The sequence below is a fragment of the Crocodylus porosus genome, unplaced genomic scaffold, assembly GCF_001723895.1.
Source record: "Crocodylus porosus isolate Cpor-Errol unplaced genomic scaffold, CroPor_comp1, whole genome shotgun sequence".
In the NCBI taxonomy this organism is placed as follows: Eukaryota; Metazoa; Chordata; order Crocodylia; family Crocodylidae; genus Crocodylus; species Crocodylus porosus.
The window spans coordinates 47705605-47719724 of record NW_017728950.1 but is presented as its reverse complement, the minus strand read 5'-3'; the positions used below and the strand labels follow the sequence as shown (position 1 = coordinate 47719724).

The following is a 14120-nucleotide window of genomic DNA, read 5'->3' as shown; positions in this document are numbered from 1 at the left end:
ATGATTATTCAGAAATTGAAACACAGTGGACAGTTTCATTTCATACCAGTGTCATTCTCTTACCTGATGTGCCCACCAGACCATTAAATAAGAAAATATTGCTATCCAACTGATCGATCCAAAAAATGTAACGGGAAAAAATTTCCTGGATGACTGAAAAGGAAATAAACAGATGAAGTCAGCATCCATGTCAAATGCTGGCATATGCACCTACAGTCTCTAAACAAATTTAAAACAAAACCCTCCGAGTGATGAAGGTAAGGTGACTACCTCATCTACGTGTGATCACAAATGCCGTGACACTGAATTCTGCACAGAAGCAAATTTTCTACTGACTTCAATTGGAAAAAGCCTACAAGATTGTTTTATGAAACCACAGCAATGACACTGCTTATACTGATTTATACTGAACAGTAAATATTGTCTTGTCATTCATTCAATATTCCCTTTGGCCCCAATTCCTTCAAGTACTTTGCTGAAGCTTTAGCTTTTAACTTGTGAAATAACGCTTATTCACAAATTATCAGACAGAAAGTGCAAAGAAGTTGCAACAAGAAAAATACATTTTTACATGTATACACACATTCCTTTAATAAGATTAGTAACAAGATGCATATATAATGTTGCTTTTAGTCCAATTAACTATACATTAAGAATGTATTTTAGCACACCATTTTCACAGCTGATATGATAAAGAGTGCTGCAAGATCTAGAATTTAAAAAAATGTACATTCTAAAGTTCTAAGTGAACCATGTTTTCTTAGAATACTAACCTGTTTAATTAGCATTTACAAATCCTTAAAAAATGTATTCATTGGTTATTGTGAAACCCCTCCCCTTTGTTCTGTGTGGAGGTTTGTTATAAAAAAAAGTAAATTTTCTCAAATGTTACTCTCTTTGAAGCCTACTAATGAATATCAAAATCTATATTACAGCAAAGCAGCCTCATTTTCATGATGTTTTTCTCCTTTACTGTCAAACTCTGAATATATAATATTTTTACCACCAACTAATGAGTCATGTTAAAATCTGTAAGTTATTTTGGCTGTTGTTTTTTTCAACCTCATTCATAATCCATATTTTCCCTTAGCAAGCTGTGCATGCTTAAAAGAGAGAGCTCAAGCTAAGTGGTCCGGTAGAGGAATCTTGATCATAACACTGTCCTGTGTAAACACAATGTAAATTTAATTACTGTTTGAAACAAAAGGTGAAGAAGGAAGATGCTTCCCATCTTTAAAGTCATTTTTTCTTTAAAATCATTCATTTTTTAGGCTATTCTCATATCAGGTCATACAAAATGAAACAATGAGTGATAATACATCACTGTGGTAATGCATCACTCCCCACTTTATGTATTGGTTCCATGGCTTGTTGTTGTTGACTCCACAACACTTCTGCCCATTAAATTGTCATCAACTTCTCTTTTCATTTTTGTCCACATGGACCACAAGACTGGGGCTTTTTCTCCAGTTGGCAAAACTATCCAAAACTAGTTTCCTCAGCTGGTGCATTCAAATCAAACCATGAGATCCAAGATGATCTTGCAGAACTGGCCACCAAACTCTTAGTTTTACATGTAAACTGTTTGATTTCTGCAGCCTCTCTCTCTCTCTCTGTTCCTTCTTTGAAAAGCAATTCTCAGAAGTATGGTCCAAATTATAAAGTATTTTCCACTTTGCACCGTTTTAGATATAGGTCTGCCATTTCTATGTACTTCAAAAGAACAAGAGACAAGCTGTGTGTTTCCTCCTCTGAGAAGCATCAGTAAATCCCAACTACAGGGAGAGAATTAGCTCTGGGAACATTCTGAATACCCCACTACTTTCCCTGAACTCAACTCAAATAAGAGTTGGAAAGCAAGCACCATCTGGACATTGCTAATTTAGCATTTAAAGTCATTCTAAAGCCTTCTTTTCAAGGGCGGTCACATAAATGCATGACCAGCTTTTCTGTATATTAAACAGAATGGGCATGTGTTTGGGGTAGCAAAATATTCAAGGATTGTTTTATATGGATGAATGCTAGCTAACAGGAGCGAGTAGAATGTCCAAACCGCCAGAACTGGTTCAATAAAAATATGAATATTTTGTAAATGTTTTAAACCCTCAGTATCTGATACAAAGCCCATTGAGGGACAAGGGGGTGTTTCCATGTATTTCAGTGGGCAACAGACCAAGAAAAAAGGAAAAGCTTAGTGATGGAAAGAGAAGAAAGTAGCTTTTTATATTCTCCCTGCTCACAAAAGAAGAATTAAAAATCCACATCTATTTTTAGCTGTTCAGATGGCTAAAGATCAAGTTGCAAAACTCAGCTTGGTCAGCATTTATTACAATGTGAGAAGTCCCACTGAAATTTGTGTTAGTAAATTAATACTAAGGCTAGGTACAGACATTCAAAAAGCCTGAGGTGGAATCAATCTAAGTTACACAGTTTTTTGTAAGTGGTGTAGATCAGTAGTGAACAGAACACATAATTACCTGTTGCGGGGGAGGAGCAAATCTTAGACCAGGTTCCACCATTTTTAAACCAGTCTATGGGTGCTGAACTTCTGTTCTGTTATGGCTATAGACTGGTTTTGTTTGCTGACCTTCTTATCTTATATTGGTAGAAGTGTAATGTCTGTACCTAGCCTATAACAAAGAGGGATTCCACAATTTGAGCTTATTTAGATAATTATCAAGTAGTAAAAAAAATTAAAAATTTATTATCTATAACAAGACACATTAAAGACTGAGTAGGTTTAATTATACTCATGTAGTGTCCATTGAAATATACAATTTTAAGTGGCTAAATTTAGTTAGAGAGGGAAAATTATTGTAGTTTCTGAGAGGATATTCTTTTAAATTAATGGTGTCTAACACTGATGAAAATAGTACTTGGCATATAAATTCTGTTACCATGAGGAACACTACTTAAAAAAAAAAAAGCAATATGCTATTTTGTTTGATATACTTCAAATATCTGTTTATATAGCAATGAGAAATAATTTAGTCTATACTGAAGAACTCAATCAGCCACCTACTCTATAAGTAATTTTCTAACAAGAATTTGTGGGAAATACAGTATTTCCACATGCAGGAGTCATATGTGCCTATGTTTTAAACAGGAAAACCCCCAACCCATATAACAATCTCTTCCCAGACCAAAATGTAGGTAGAGAGGTGGTGATTTGACAATGGTTCGTTTATTTTTCAAAATAATGATATTCAATTCCTTGTCAGTATTTTTACAGCCAGATTTTCGAAAAAATTAAATAATTTTCTTTTCACGTGTAAATGTTTTGCTTTTCTCTTTACCAGGTAAAGGAACAAGATGATGAGCCAATATATGTATTTTTGGCAGTGAGCTTTAAAATGCTAAATATGACAACCAATCAGAGCAGTGGAATTTGCATATTCAATGTGCAGTTGTCAAGCAGTAACCCTACTGTACACTATGCAGATCCTATGGCTGTTGTGACAGCTGAAAATTATGTCTGTGTGATAAAGGTGCTTGCTGAAGGCTCTATGAAGATTAGACCAAGTGTTTTTCTGTATTTGTTTAGATATTAAGCTATCTGTTGTTGCTAAGAGCCTAATTAGCAACTAAGATGTAGTAAGGCCTTGTATAAAGTAAGGCCTAGTAAATTTAACAAAGCCTTGAAGTAGTAAGGCACTGTGGCATAGTTAAAATTAACCTTATCAAAAAGAATGCAAGGTTTGTACTGCTATTGGTCAGTCTAAGGATAGTTGAAGTAAAAAGAATCAGAGTGGCTGTAAGTTATCAGTACCATTCAGAAGCTATAAATTGGCTAAAACATCCAGAAATCATTCATAAGGAAGATACAGCTTGGTGAAAGGGATTAATTAGCTGTTGACCTGAATCAATGGGCCCGTGGATCTCAAGGAGCCCAAGGACCGAATACCAGGGTCCTTCCCGGTCCCTCTCGGACAGCGCTGATCAGGGACGCCTGACTTCGCTGAGCTTTGTGGAAAGAGAAACTTGTACATCAGGCATCAGAGGAGACTGCTGATAAGTTGCTGATGCGAATTATTCTTGTCTGTCATTGTTTGTCTTGTTACTACGCATAGTTGTGTTTTTGTTAAGTCAATAAACCTTTCTTACCTTTCTACCCCCGACCATACTCTCAATCCTGAACCCTCCACAGGCAGCTGGGACAGGCTGTCATTCAACCAGAATATAGTGTTATCCACACCATATGGTTCTTGTAAAATAACCAGACAGTGCCTATCCAAATCAGATGCCCACAAGGAACCAGAACATGGGGAACTGTATAGTTGAGAATTATGAGTTAGTAACGGTGCAGGATACGTGTACCCTGATGGTCTGAGCCAATTTCATTTCAGTATAATTAACTGATAAGAATTAGTTCAAGGTGAAGAGTATTTTAACAGACTTTCCAAATTAATTATCTATTTTAAAGTAGAAAACATTATAACTCAAACAATGCAAAATGTAAAGTCTGTGCCAATTACAGAAGCTGAAATCATGACAGAAATCCAATAAATACTGTCATATAATGTGCATATGAATGGTTTAGAAAAACAGTGGGTGTACTGTTTTTTCTGAAGCTGGATTTGTACTTCAAAAAATTGTAATTATTGTCAAAGTTTTTCATGTTCACTTCTGCAAGTAATTTGCAAGCTCTTGGGAACATGCAGAGCTGTCAGTTCTGAAAATTTCCCTGAAAAAAATGAATCGGAGCTATCAGACGTCAGCTTTTCCATCAACACTTCTTTGCAGTGGACCATTGCAGCTGTTGTAATGGCTGCTGTATACAGATACTAGCACTTAGTTTATTACAAATTGGTACCACTGTGGTCATGGTAACAGAACAAATTCAAGAAGCACAGTGGGTACAATAATTACGTCTTTTCCACTTAATGTCAGTTTGAACAGAGATCTGTTGACTGTCCTGCTGTATAGCACAGTGCCTTATTTATTCAAGGCTATTTCTCCAAGACCACATCAGTACTGCATTCCTGAAAGTATTATTTTTTAAATAAAAAGTTTAAAATGGGAATTGTGACCAAAGGATGTCTTCAGAATATGGAGTGTTTCTGAGGTTAATGATTTCATAAACAAAATATTTTTGCTCACTTTTCTTCTTCTTATTATTATTTTTACCCAATATTTTACCGTAATAATTCATATGTTTGCCTCACACACATACTGAGACATGAATACTCATTTGTATTTCATCCATCATTTGTTGATCATTTAGGTTCTCATCCTGCTTATAGGTAAATCCTTGTCTTGCTCAGAGTCCCTTTGATAACAAGGCTCTCGGTGGACAGAAATGTTCACTTAGTTGAAGAATCTGTGTAGTTATTAGAATTTTGCTCAGCAAAAAGTTTGTAAAGGGAGAAGCAATAATGTCAAATGGGTAGAGCACTATACTGGAATATGAGAGATCGAAATGTGAAAGACTGGAATATGAGAGACCCTACTGCTGGCCTGGTGGATCGGCTTAGTTGCAGCATATTGTCTCACAATCCCCCCATTTTCATAACAGTAATGTGTACATAATGATATTTTGTAATTTTTTTTAGATATAGTAATGAAAAGCCTTATAGAAATGCTAGTTACAGATATTAAAAGAGCTAGCCATTATTTGCCAACTACCACCTGAGATCTTGTAGGAACACAGCTGCAAATGCAGGTCTAACTTAGAACAAAGCATTGGTATGTTTAGAATATTATTACTTTCATCAGTTTTTAGAGATACCTATCAATATTTCTTTATTTAGAGCCCACAGTTTTATACTAGAACCGATTTCTAATTGACCAGTTCCAAAAGCTAAACATTAGTTATTACTGACATTTGAATAAAAAGTCAACAATGAATTTTCCTGGAAAAAATAATTTACCTCCAGTTTACTTCAAGTAACTTTAACAGTGCTCTAGTGATGGTAGGTCTATCTCCATGAAGTTGGCTTTAAGTAAATGGTATATTTAACCAGCGATTCCTTATTAATGTAGGTCACTTACTATATCAGTTATGAAATCACTTTTGAACTAATGTATAGCCTCCTATCGTTCTATTTTACACATAAAAATCCATTTATGTGTAAATTGGACAACATTCAGAAAAATTTTGACAAAATTCAGAAAAAAATTAAAATAGCAGGATCCTAAATAAACTAGGATTCAGATTTTGAAAGAAATTTGGTCTTAAATGAGAAAAACTTCTAGAACTGAATGTAGTGTTGGCAAATGCTGTTGGACATTCCATATTTGATCCAGGTGAAAAACATGCCAGAAGAGAGATAAAAGGAGAACAAAGAAAAAAGCCCGGGCGGGGGGGGGAAGTATGGGGAGAACAATTTTCAAAAGTGGACACAGAGAAGACATCAAAAGTATCATACAGTTGTTTTGCATACACATGCTCACCTTATGTGCCAGTCTGAGCCTCCAGTGGTCCTCGATATTTCCTACTTAAAATTATTATATTTGCATATAGGTTTTCCAATAATAAATTTCCCTTGAAAATCTGAATGGTGTTTTAGGTTTGCCTCACACTGTGTATGTAAAATGTGAATTCCAAAACACTTTTTGAACCATCCTAATCAACCAGGTTTTCCTTGTTGCAAGGTGGGGAGTGCATCACATAAGTGAGAGTATTAGGCACAAACAAGCTAATGAACCATACTTGACAAGTTAGGCCGCTGGGCACAGAGAGTTTTTGTAACCATCTGGTTAATTCTTTGACAGTAATATTCAAAGTAAACAACTTGTCACCCTGATCCATCCTGCTACCTCTCCTGTTATAATTACATGTCATTACAATCTGCATACAATGTTCAGCTTCTTTCCCTATATTCCCATGTGACAAGCTATTCTTTTCAGTGAATGAGATTCTTCCTAGCCCCTGCTGCCCACTGATTTTTAACATAAACACATGTACTTCATCCTTTATATCATGGTGAAGTATTTCCTGCTGGACGTCTGGGCTAAATTATTGGACATCCATGGGCTAGACCTGGTGTGAACACTTCCAGTGCTATTATTCACATGGAGATGAAGCTACTTGAATATTCATGAGATTTTGGTTTTCCAGAAACATTCTTGTTAACAACTGCTCTAATCTGCAGTGTATACATGTCGAGGAGAATGAACAGAAAATGTTGCAAACTCTGTCAATTTTAATTTGAGACTTGCATTCAAACTAATGGTGGGCAACACTTTTTTTAAGTATTCAGTGCTGCAAAAATGTTGTGAACTCTTTTCAAAATATATGCAAAGAAATACATGTATAAAAATAACAGATACATTTGCAACTTGTCTTGTATCATATGCTGTTTTTTGGTACTAGGCAAGAATTCTTGATGAATTCTGAAAACTAGAAGAAAGCACAAACATTAGAAGAGAAAATTGGAAAGCTAGGATTCTTTATCTGAAAGCAAAGAATTTTGTCTTATTTCAGCTTGTGGATTTGGTGCAGAACTGAAGTTTTTCAGCATGGAGGAGGGGAAATATGAGTGGGAGGCAGAAGGCAGAATGCGGATATAGACCCTGTCTCCTCAAAGTTTTAAATCTATTTTTGATTCAAGGAGAAAAAAGTAAAATACTTGAGGGATTATTCCAGTAATAATTTATTAGCTTTCATGCATCTACCATCTATCATCACTTGGAGATGTAAATATAAGAGAGCTAAAGCATGATGAATTATTATAGACAGTTACTATTATTAATAATCAACCTTTGGTGAATCCAAATAAAAAGCTCAGATTAAAAATGATCAGTGCTTTTCATTAAGACAGTCTTCTCCATTTCATTCTGAAGTGATACTAAACAGAATGTACAGAAAAATAGAAATCTTGAAGTCCACAGTTACTCAGGTTTTTCTCAGCTTTCACTCAAGCAAAACTCTTTCCTTAATTGAAGTTTGCTCACATAGGGCTAACATACACTGCACTGAAAAGAACCTCTTTAGGCATGTACCTCTGTCTGATTACCATTAACAAATAACAATCAAAGTTACTATTCCTGCAAGAGATTAGAAGAAAACAATACTCTTTTTCTCTGTCTTTGGTTAGCCTTCATTGGAATGATTCATTTACTTCACACTGGGCTTACCAGTGTTTGTCTTGTCACCAGGTTTGTAATTGATAAAATAGTTATGACATAATTCAGGGGTCGGCAACTTATGGCCCAACTTATTCAGCCTGTGGATCCAGCTGGGGAAGGTCTGACCTGGCCCATGGCAGCACAGAGGACAGGGTGTCACAGAAGATTGGTTGGCACAGAGTTGCACCAGGCTCCTCTGCCCTCCCCAGCACTCTTCTCTGCAGCCCTGCACGCACTCAGGATTGCAACTCCTGGTGGAGGGGAAGGTGAGCAGGGCCCTACCCTGAGCACTGACTTAGAGAAGGTGTCAGAATGCCCTCCTAGGAGTCTTTGCTCTAGCAGATGCACCTCCGAGCTGCCAAACCCTGGAAGCCAGGCTGCCCTGCAGTCAGTAATGTATAGAGGCCAGGGGTTGAATGGAATGGTGTCATTTCCAACTCCCCACTGCCTTTTTGCTATGGGAGGTGCAGCTCCTCACCCATATCTGGTGTGGGAGGTGTGAACAAGGCATCAGAGGCAGCCTGCACTGCAGTGAGCCTGCCCCTCAGCTGCAGCAGCCTGAGCCCACACTGCTCCAGCAGCAGCAGCAGCAGCAGCTGTCACTATAGTGCAAAGAGAGTGGTGGCGGGTAAAACTCTGCATCCTCCTTGCCATCCCTGTAGCAATCTGCCTTCTTCCCAGGTTGCTGCAGGAGCTTGCTTCACCTCTGCCTGCACTTATCCTCAAGCAGGTGGCTTCAGCCCTCTGGAGGGGTAGAGATTTATGGCCCTTGGCAAGAGGCTGGGTTGCAAACTCTGATGTGCAGTGGCAAAAGGCTGCCAACTCCAGAGGTAGTTTGTGTCTTGTGAGCTATAGCTTGTGTTCTCATTATTTTTTCCTTACTTTAATAAAGCTCAGGAAACAAAAGGACAAACATGGTTGTAAATTGTCCAGGAACCTCAGAGACGACTGTGTGTGCCAACAGACGTTGCTCTTGGGCCCACATAACATTTTTATGCTGGCACAAGTTGCGAGCAAACAGATGTCTTAGCCCTTTGGTGTAGTGCAAGTGCCCCAAAATACTACCATGTCCAAAGGCAGTCACAACTTGTGGGGAGGACATCTGTTTGCTTATTGCACAGCATGGGAATTCCCCTGCAGGAGATCCTTGCTGGGGGGTGCTATGGGGCTCATATCAGGTGGCTGTGCCCCAGCTTTGGCTGCATATCTGCAAGCAAGGAAACCTGCATGTGGGACTTGGGGTATGGCATCTGGAGCTACTGTCGTTCAGGTCAGGCCCCTGAAGCCCTGGGAATGGCAGGGACCCCACCCTGCAGCACAAAGTTTGGCAATGCCTATAGAGGCCAATGAGGTAGACATCCCAGCACAGCTAATCCTGCTCCAAAGACCATGTCTATTTGTAGCCTGTAATAATTTAAAAACCATTACACAACTGGCCTGCGTTAATCTGAGAACTGAATTAGCTATTAGTGTTTGATCTACCTCTGTACCCTGTTGCGTGATGAGCCCCTGCTTTGCAGAGATCTTGTTAGATCTCACAAACTAAGTCGGTTCAGATAAGTTTAGCTGGGTTAGGCAAGGTAACAGTTGTTTTGGAAGGTGATATGCTGTTATTCTAGTTGATTCCAAGGATCACCTAGGTACAACAGGCAGTAGTATTAGGGTTCCAATAGGTGGCAGTCTTCCCTTTGAATCAGTATGGAGCCAATGTCACAGCATGATTTTAATGGGTGAGGAACTGCCTTGTGTGTGGGACTTCCTTGGTGGTTAAGTGCTGCATAATGGACATTTAGAAATGTAGCCATCAAGGCCCAAGAAAAGAATTATTACAGCCTCTCTCTTTGTGCCATAAAATATATATGCATATAAATTCCAACCCAGCTATTACCTTTCAGATAATTTTTATACTGCTTTAAGGTTGATGATTCTAGTGCTGTACTTTTTCCACAAGAAAAAAATAATGAAAAACAACTTGGCTGAATCTACTAAAAAAATCTGTATTTCTTTTCCTTCGCTTCACTAAATAAGTGAGCTGATTCTTGAAAGCAATACTCATGCATAGCCCGCATCAATCCAACAGGTACTTTTTCCCCCACTCTGTGGGCACATCTACAAGATGCTTACTGTGCATTAGTCTAATTCTACTTCACATTAACATGTCATGGCAAAATCTGTGCGTAGTAAAATTAGTCTACTGCACATTAAGCAACACAAAAAGACTGCATGCCAGCACTAGTGTGCAGTAGCACTAGTTATTGTGCACTTAGTACTTCATATTAGACGTACCAAACAATGTAGATTAACAACAGCACATTAATGCATGTGTAGATGCACTCTGTTATTAACAACCTGCTATTTGATGTTGGTCATTTTCTACAGACCCATGTCCTCTGATAGTAGCATGAAAAAACATGCTATAGAAGCATAAAAACAGAGAAACTGAAGACTAAGAATGTAAGTACTGCCCCATTCTGATGTTTGAAATTTTCTAGCCCATAGACAGATCTGATCTGTTAGCTTACCTGAGTCTACTGCACTGAGTTAAATTACATCAAACTGTGTCAAACAGGGGTAACTAATCCTCAACACAAGGGATGCTTAACTGTTTTATGAAACCAGTCCATTTTGCAAAATATATTAACGTATATAACAGCAGAAGGGTCATTACTTACAGGCTTTCTGACATCTGGTAAGGTAACCCACAGTGGAAAAACAATAGGTAAAAAAATAAGGTATGTGATCTGTTTGCGTGGAGTTTCAGGCCAAGCCAGGCTGAGGGGCTGGTCATCATCATCCTCTTCCAAATCCTAAAAATAGAAATAAAATCCATAAAAATAGAAATAAAAAAAATGTTGGAAGAATAAGATTGGAAGTCTGATGAACATGGCTCATTCAAAAAGTCGTTAAATAGAGATAGGGTTACTGGGTTTGAATCACCGCTGTTAGTGCCTGGTGGTATAAATTGTACCAGCCTGAAAACAAGCATTCTGCCTCTGAGAGAAGGCAGACTGGTTTTACATTGTCACCCTTCTGGTGTCCTCACATAAGGGACAGTATTAAACTACAGCTGAACTTTCCTGGGAAAAGCTGCCTAAGGATGCACCTGACTCCACCACTAATGGTAGTCATTCATTTGGGTTGTACTAACTACCTTCAAAACTCTTGGACCAGATGGGGCGATTGCCATTGTTTATGCTGCTGCCACATGTCCGTAAGTATTTTCCACTCATATTTTCTGCATCTCTGGTTAGTCTGGCCACAGCCTGAGAGACCCAGCATGATCCTATCCACGTTGTTTTGCTCCGTTACTTGTCAATAACGTATCAGATTCCTAACAGCTAAGTAGTAAAACTTTGGAGGAAAACATTATTCCCTTATCCATGTGATGCATCTTCTTTTCGATATTTTAAGCTCCTCCCAAGTTTTCTGTACACTGTCCTGCTAGCTGCATTTCTGCCATTTACTCTACCATGGTATAGACTTCGAGGGACTTCTCCTGTGAGATAGGATCTTTATATGTACAGGGATACTGCTCTGACAGACTGTAATTACAGTGCGTCAGAGCAGATTTTATTAAGGTTGCTGGAGTGTGATAATTAGCACAATCTAGCAGCCTCCGCATTTTGTGTAATCAGCATCCCTGTGCTTCAAAATGGCAGCAGGGGTACTTTAACTAAAGCTCATCAGTTAAAGTGTCCCCACCATCATTTTGAAGTGCAGAATGCTGAATACATGAGATGCTGAGGGCACTTTAATTAGAGTGGCTCTCAGAACGGTTCTCCCCCAAGCCTGGAGCATGTGTAAAGATGCCCTATGGTATTATACTTTTCACCCCCTTTTCCTATATCCCAGTTCTACTTCCATTCTTCTGTGTGGAGTTTAAGCTATCTTACGTTGCCAGACTGAGCCAGAAGGTCACAACTTAAGCTAATATAATACTGTGTGAGTTCGATGCCGAATTATATAAGGACTGAATTAAGCACAGGCTCAGACCTGTTCAATTTAAAACTTTTATTGCGTCACAAAGTCATAAATAAAGGAGGTCTGTTGATTCACGAGGTTCCCAAATCAAGCCCTTGCTCTCTAACCCGGAGGCTAGGTGCGGCTGCCTGATTCAGTAGTCTCAGAACTGGTCAACAGCTCATTTAAAAGGAGTCCCTTATCTTTTTTTAGGCAAAAGATACAAAACTGTCCCCATGGTGGAAGTGAGGCATCTAACATAACTTTACTATTAGTTATATATGATAACACTTATACATATGCATTTCTAATTCTTACTTCTATTGGTTATTTAGTTAACTTATCTATAATATCAGGTGATATGCTTTGTATTATAATCATTACGCTTCTTATGTTAATTCTTAATGACCTTTATATTTCTTATGCTAATTTTCTATAACCTAAATACATTATTCATCTATATGTTTTGCTGGGTTTTGCAGGGTTAAAATGTCAAACCTGACATAATATGCGGTTGTTTTTTCGTCATTGCGGTTTAGCCATGCAGTTTCCTATTCTTAACAATGTAAGCGGCGTGCCTGCTATTTTTATCATTGTTCAAAGGTCAGAAGTTCAGCATTTTCATCTAAGGGTCAGAAAGTGATTACCAGAATGTCACTCACTGACTCCTCAACCTCCTTGAAGCATTCTGGGAGTTTTAGTGCATTGTTTTAATGCTAGGCCTTGCTTAGCATAAGCACTCTCTCACAAATACTTACACCTATTTTCTGGCTTATTCACAAGAGGGAGCAAGGGGCTAATTTCATCCTTGATTTAACTCAGAAAGGTGACATCAGTGGGTGTAGCAGCTCAAATAGAAGTGGTGCAAATTTGAGCCAGGGCTTTTTGCCTCAGCGCAGATGCTTGGACATGCACTTTCTTGTGAAGCAAGTTGTGCCACTAGGGGCAAAATAACCCTGCCTGGCTGCTCCCGGATCTTCCACCAGGGAGAGCTAGAGCCCAGGGCCAGCACCTGTGCTGTCCCCAGCAGTATAAAAAGCTGCCCTGTCCTGGCCCAAGCAGTATAAAAAGCTACCCTGGCAAGTAGCTCAGGGCTACTAGCTCTCAGGAGCTTTTGGGGTCCAGCCAATTGGTACCTGGGGACACTACCCCTTGTGCCAGCCAGACTGCTGAAACAGCCCTCAGAGTTCCCTGCACCCTCTACCCACTGCAGCAGTCTGACAGTGGGGGCAGCTGCCTGGCTGTGACCTGCTGTGCACCTGCCAGACTCAGATGGGGACTGCAGAGCCAGTAGAGCTATCTGCCCCTCTGGGCCAGCTGCCAGTGGACTGCGGTTGCAGGGTTGACCTTTGTGCGGCACAATTGCCATTTGTGCCCCCTTCCCAGCCATCTGGGCAGCTATCACCCAGAATACGTTCTGGGTGTGGTGGCCTGTTTTGAACTGTCAAAGCATGTCCTCCTGGCCTCATTTGTCCAGGAGGTTAGCCATAGCCAGATGGGTCCAAGGTGCCAGTTCTGAGCAGGCAGGGTCCTGCCACTGGCTTCCCTAGCAGGAATTCCAGTGTTCCCTATTGGAAAACTGAAAACTCCCTGATAAAAAAAATCCCAAAGTCACTCCATAAAATACCCCCAAATCCATGTCCCTCCACAAGTAAAACAAAAGACCATTTACAAAGAGAGAGAGAGAGAGAGAGAGCAAGACAGAGAAAGCGATCAGTTGGACAATGTTTTATTGATATACCTACAGTGGTAAAGCAAGTCTCTTATCATAATAATAGTGAACTCTAAATACATGTTACATGAATTCACAAATACATGTTTTGCTGCACTCCCACAAGCAGATGGCCCCCATACAAGGGGTTTGGCCCCCCCAACAGGGGGCCTGGCCCCACACAAGGGGTTCCAAGCCCCAAACAAGTGGAACAGCCCCCATACAAGGTGTACAGCCTCCCAATGGCTCCCAAAGGGGCTATCACCCCCATTCCAAGGCCCACATGCCCCCCCCAACTGCTGCCCCAACTGTTGCCCACCCTGGCCCCATCCCACACCAGTTGCTGCAACCCCCCAATGGCTGCCCCACCCAGCCTCAC

General features: G+C 39.6%; 1 protein-coding gene across 1 annotated transcript in view; it reads right to left on the bottom strand.

Moving 5' to 3' along the window:
- SLC24A2 (solute carrier family 24 member 2) overlaps window positions 1-14120 on the bottom strand; it is a 175892-nt gene that overhangs the window by 3918 nt on the left and 157854 nt on the right. Inside the window, exons 8-9 of the mRNA XM_019555411.1 lie at window positions 10743-10877; window positions 64-153 (exon numbers count right to left, since the gene is read on the bottom strand). Coding sequence (XP_019410956.1) covers window positions 64-153; window positions 10743-10877 — 225 coding nt within the window. The remainder of the gene's footprint in view (window positions 1-63; window positions 154-10742; window positions 10878-14120) is intronic.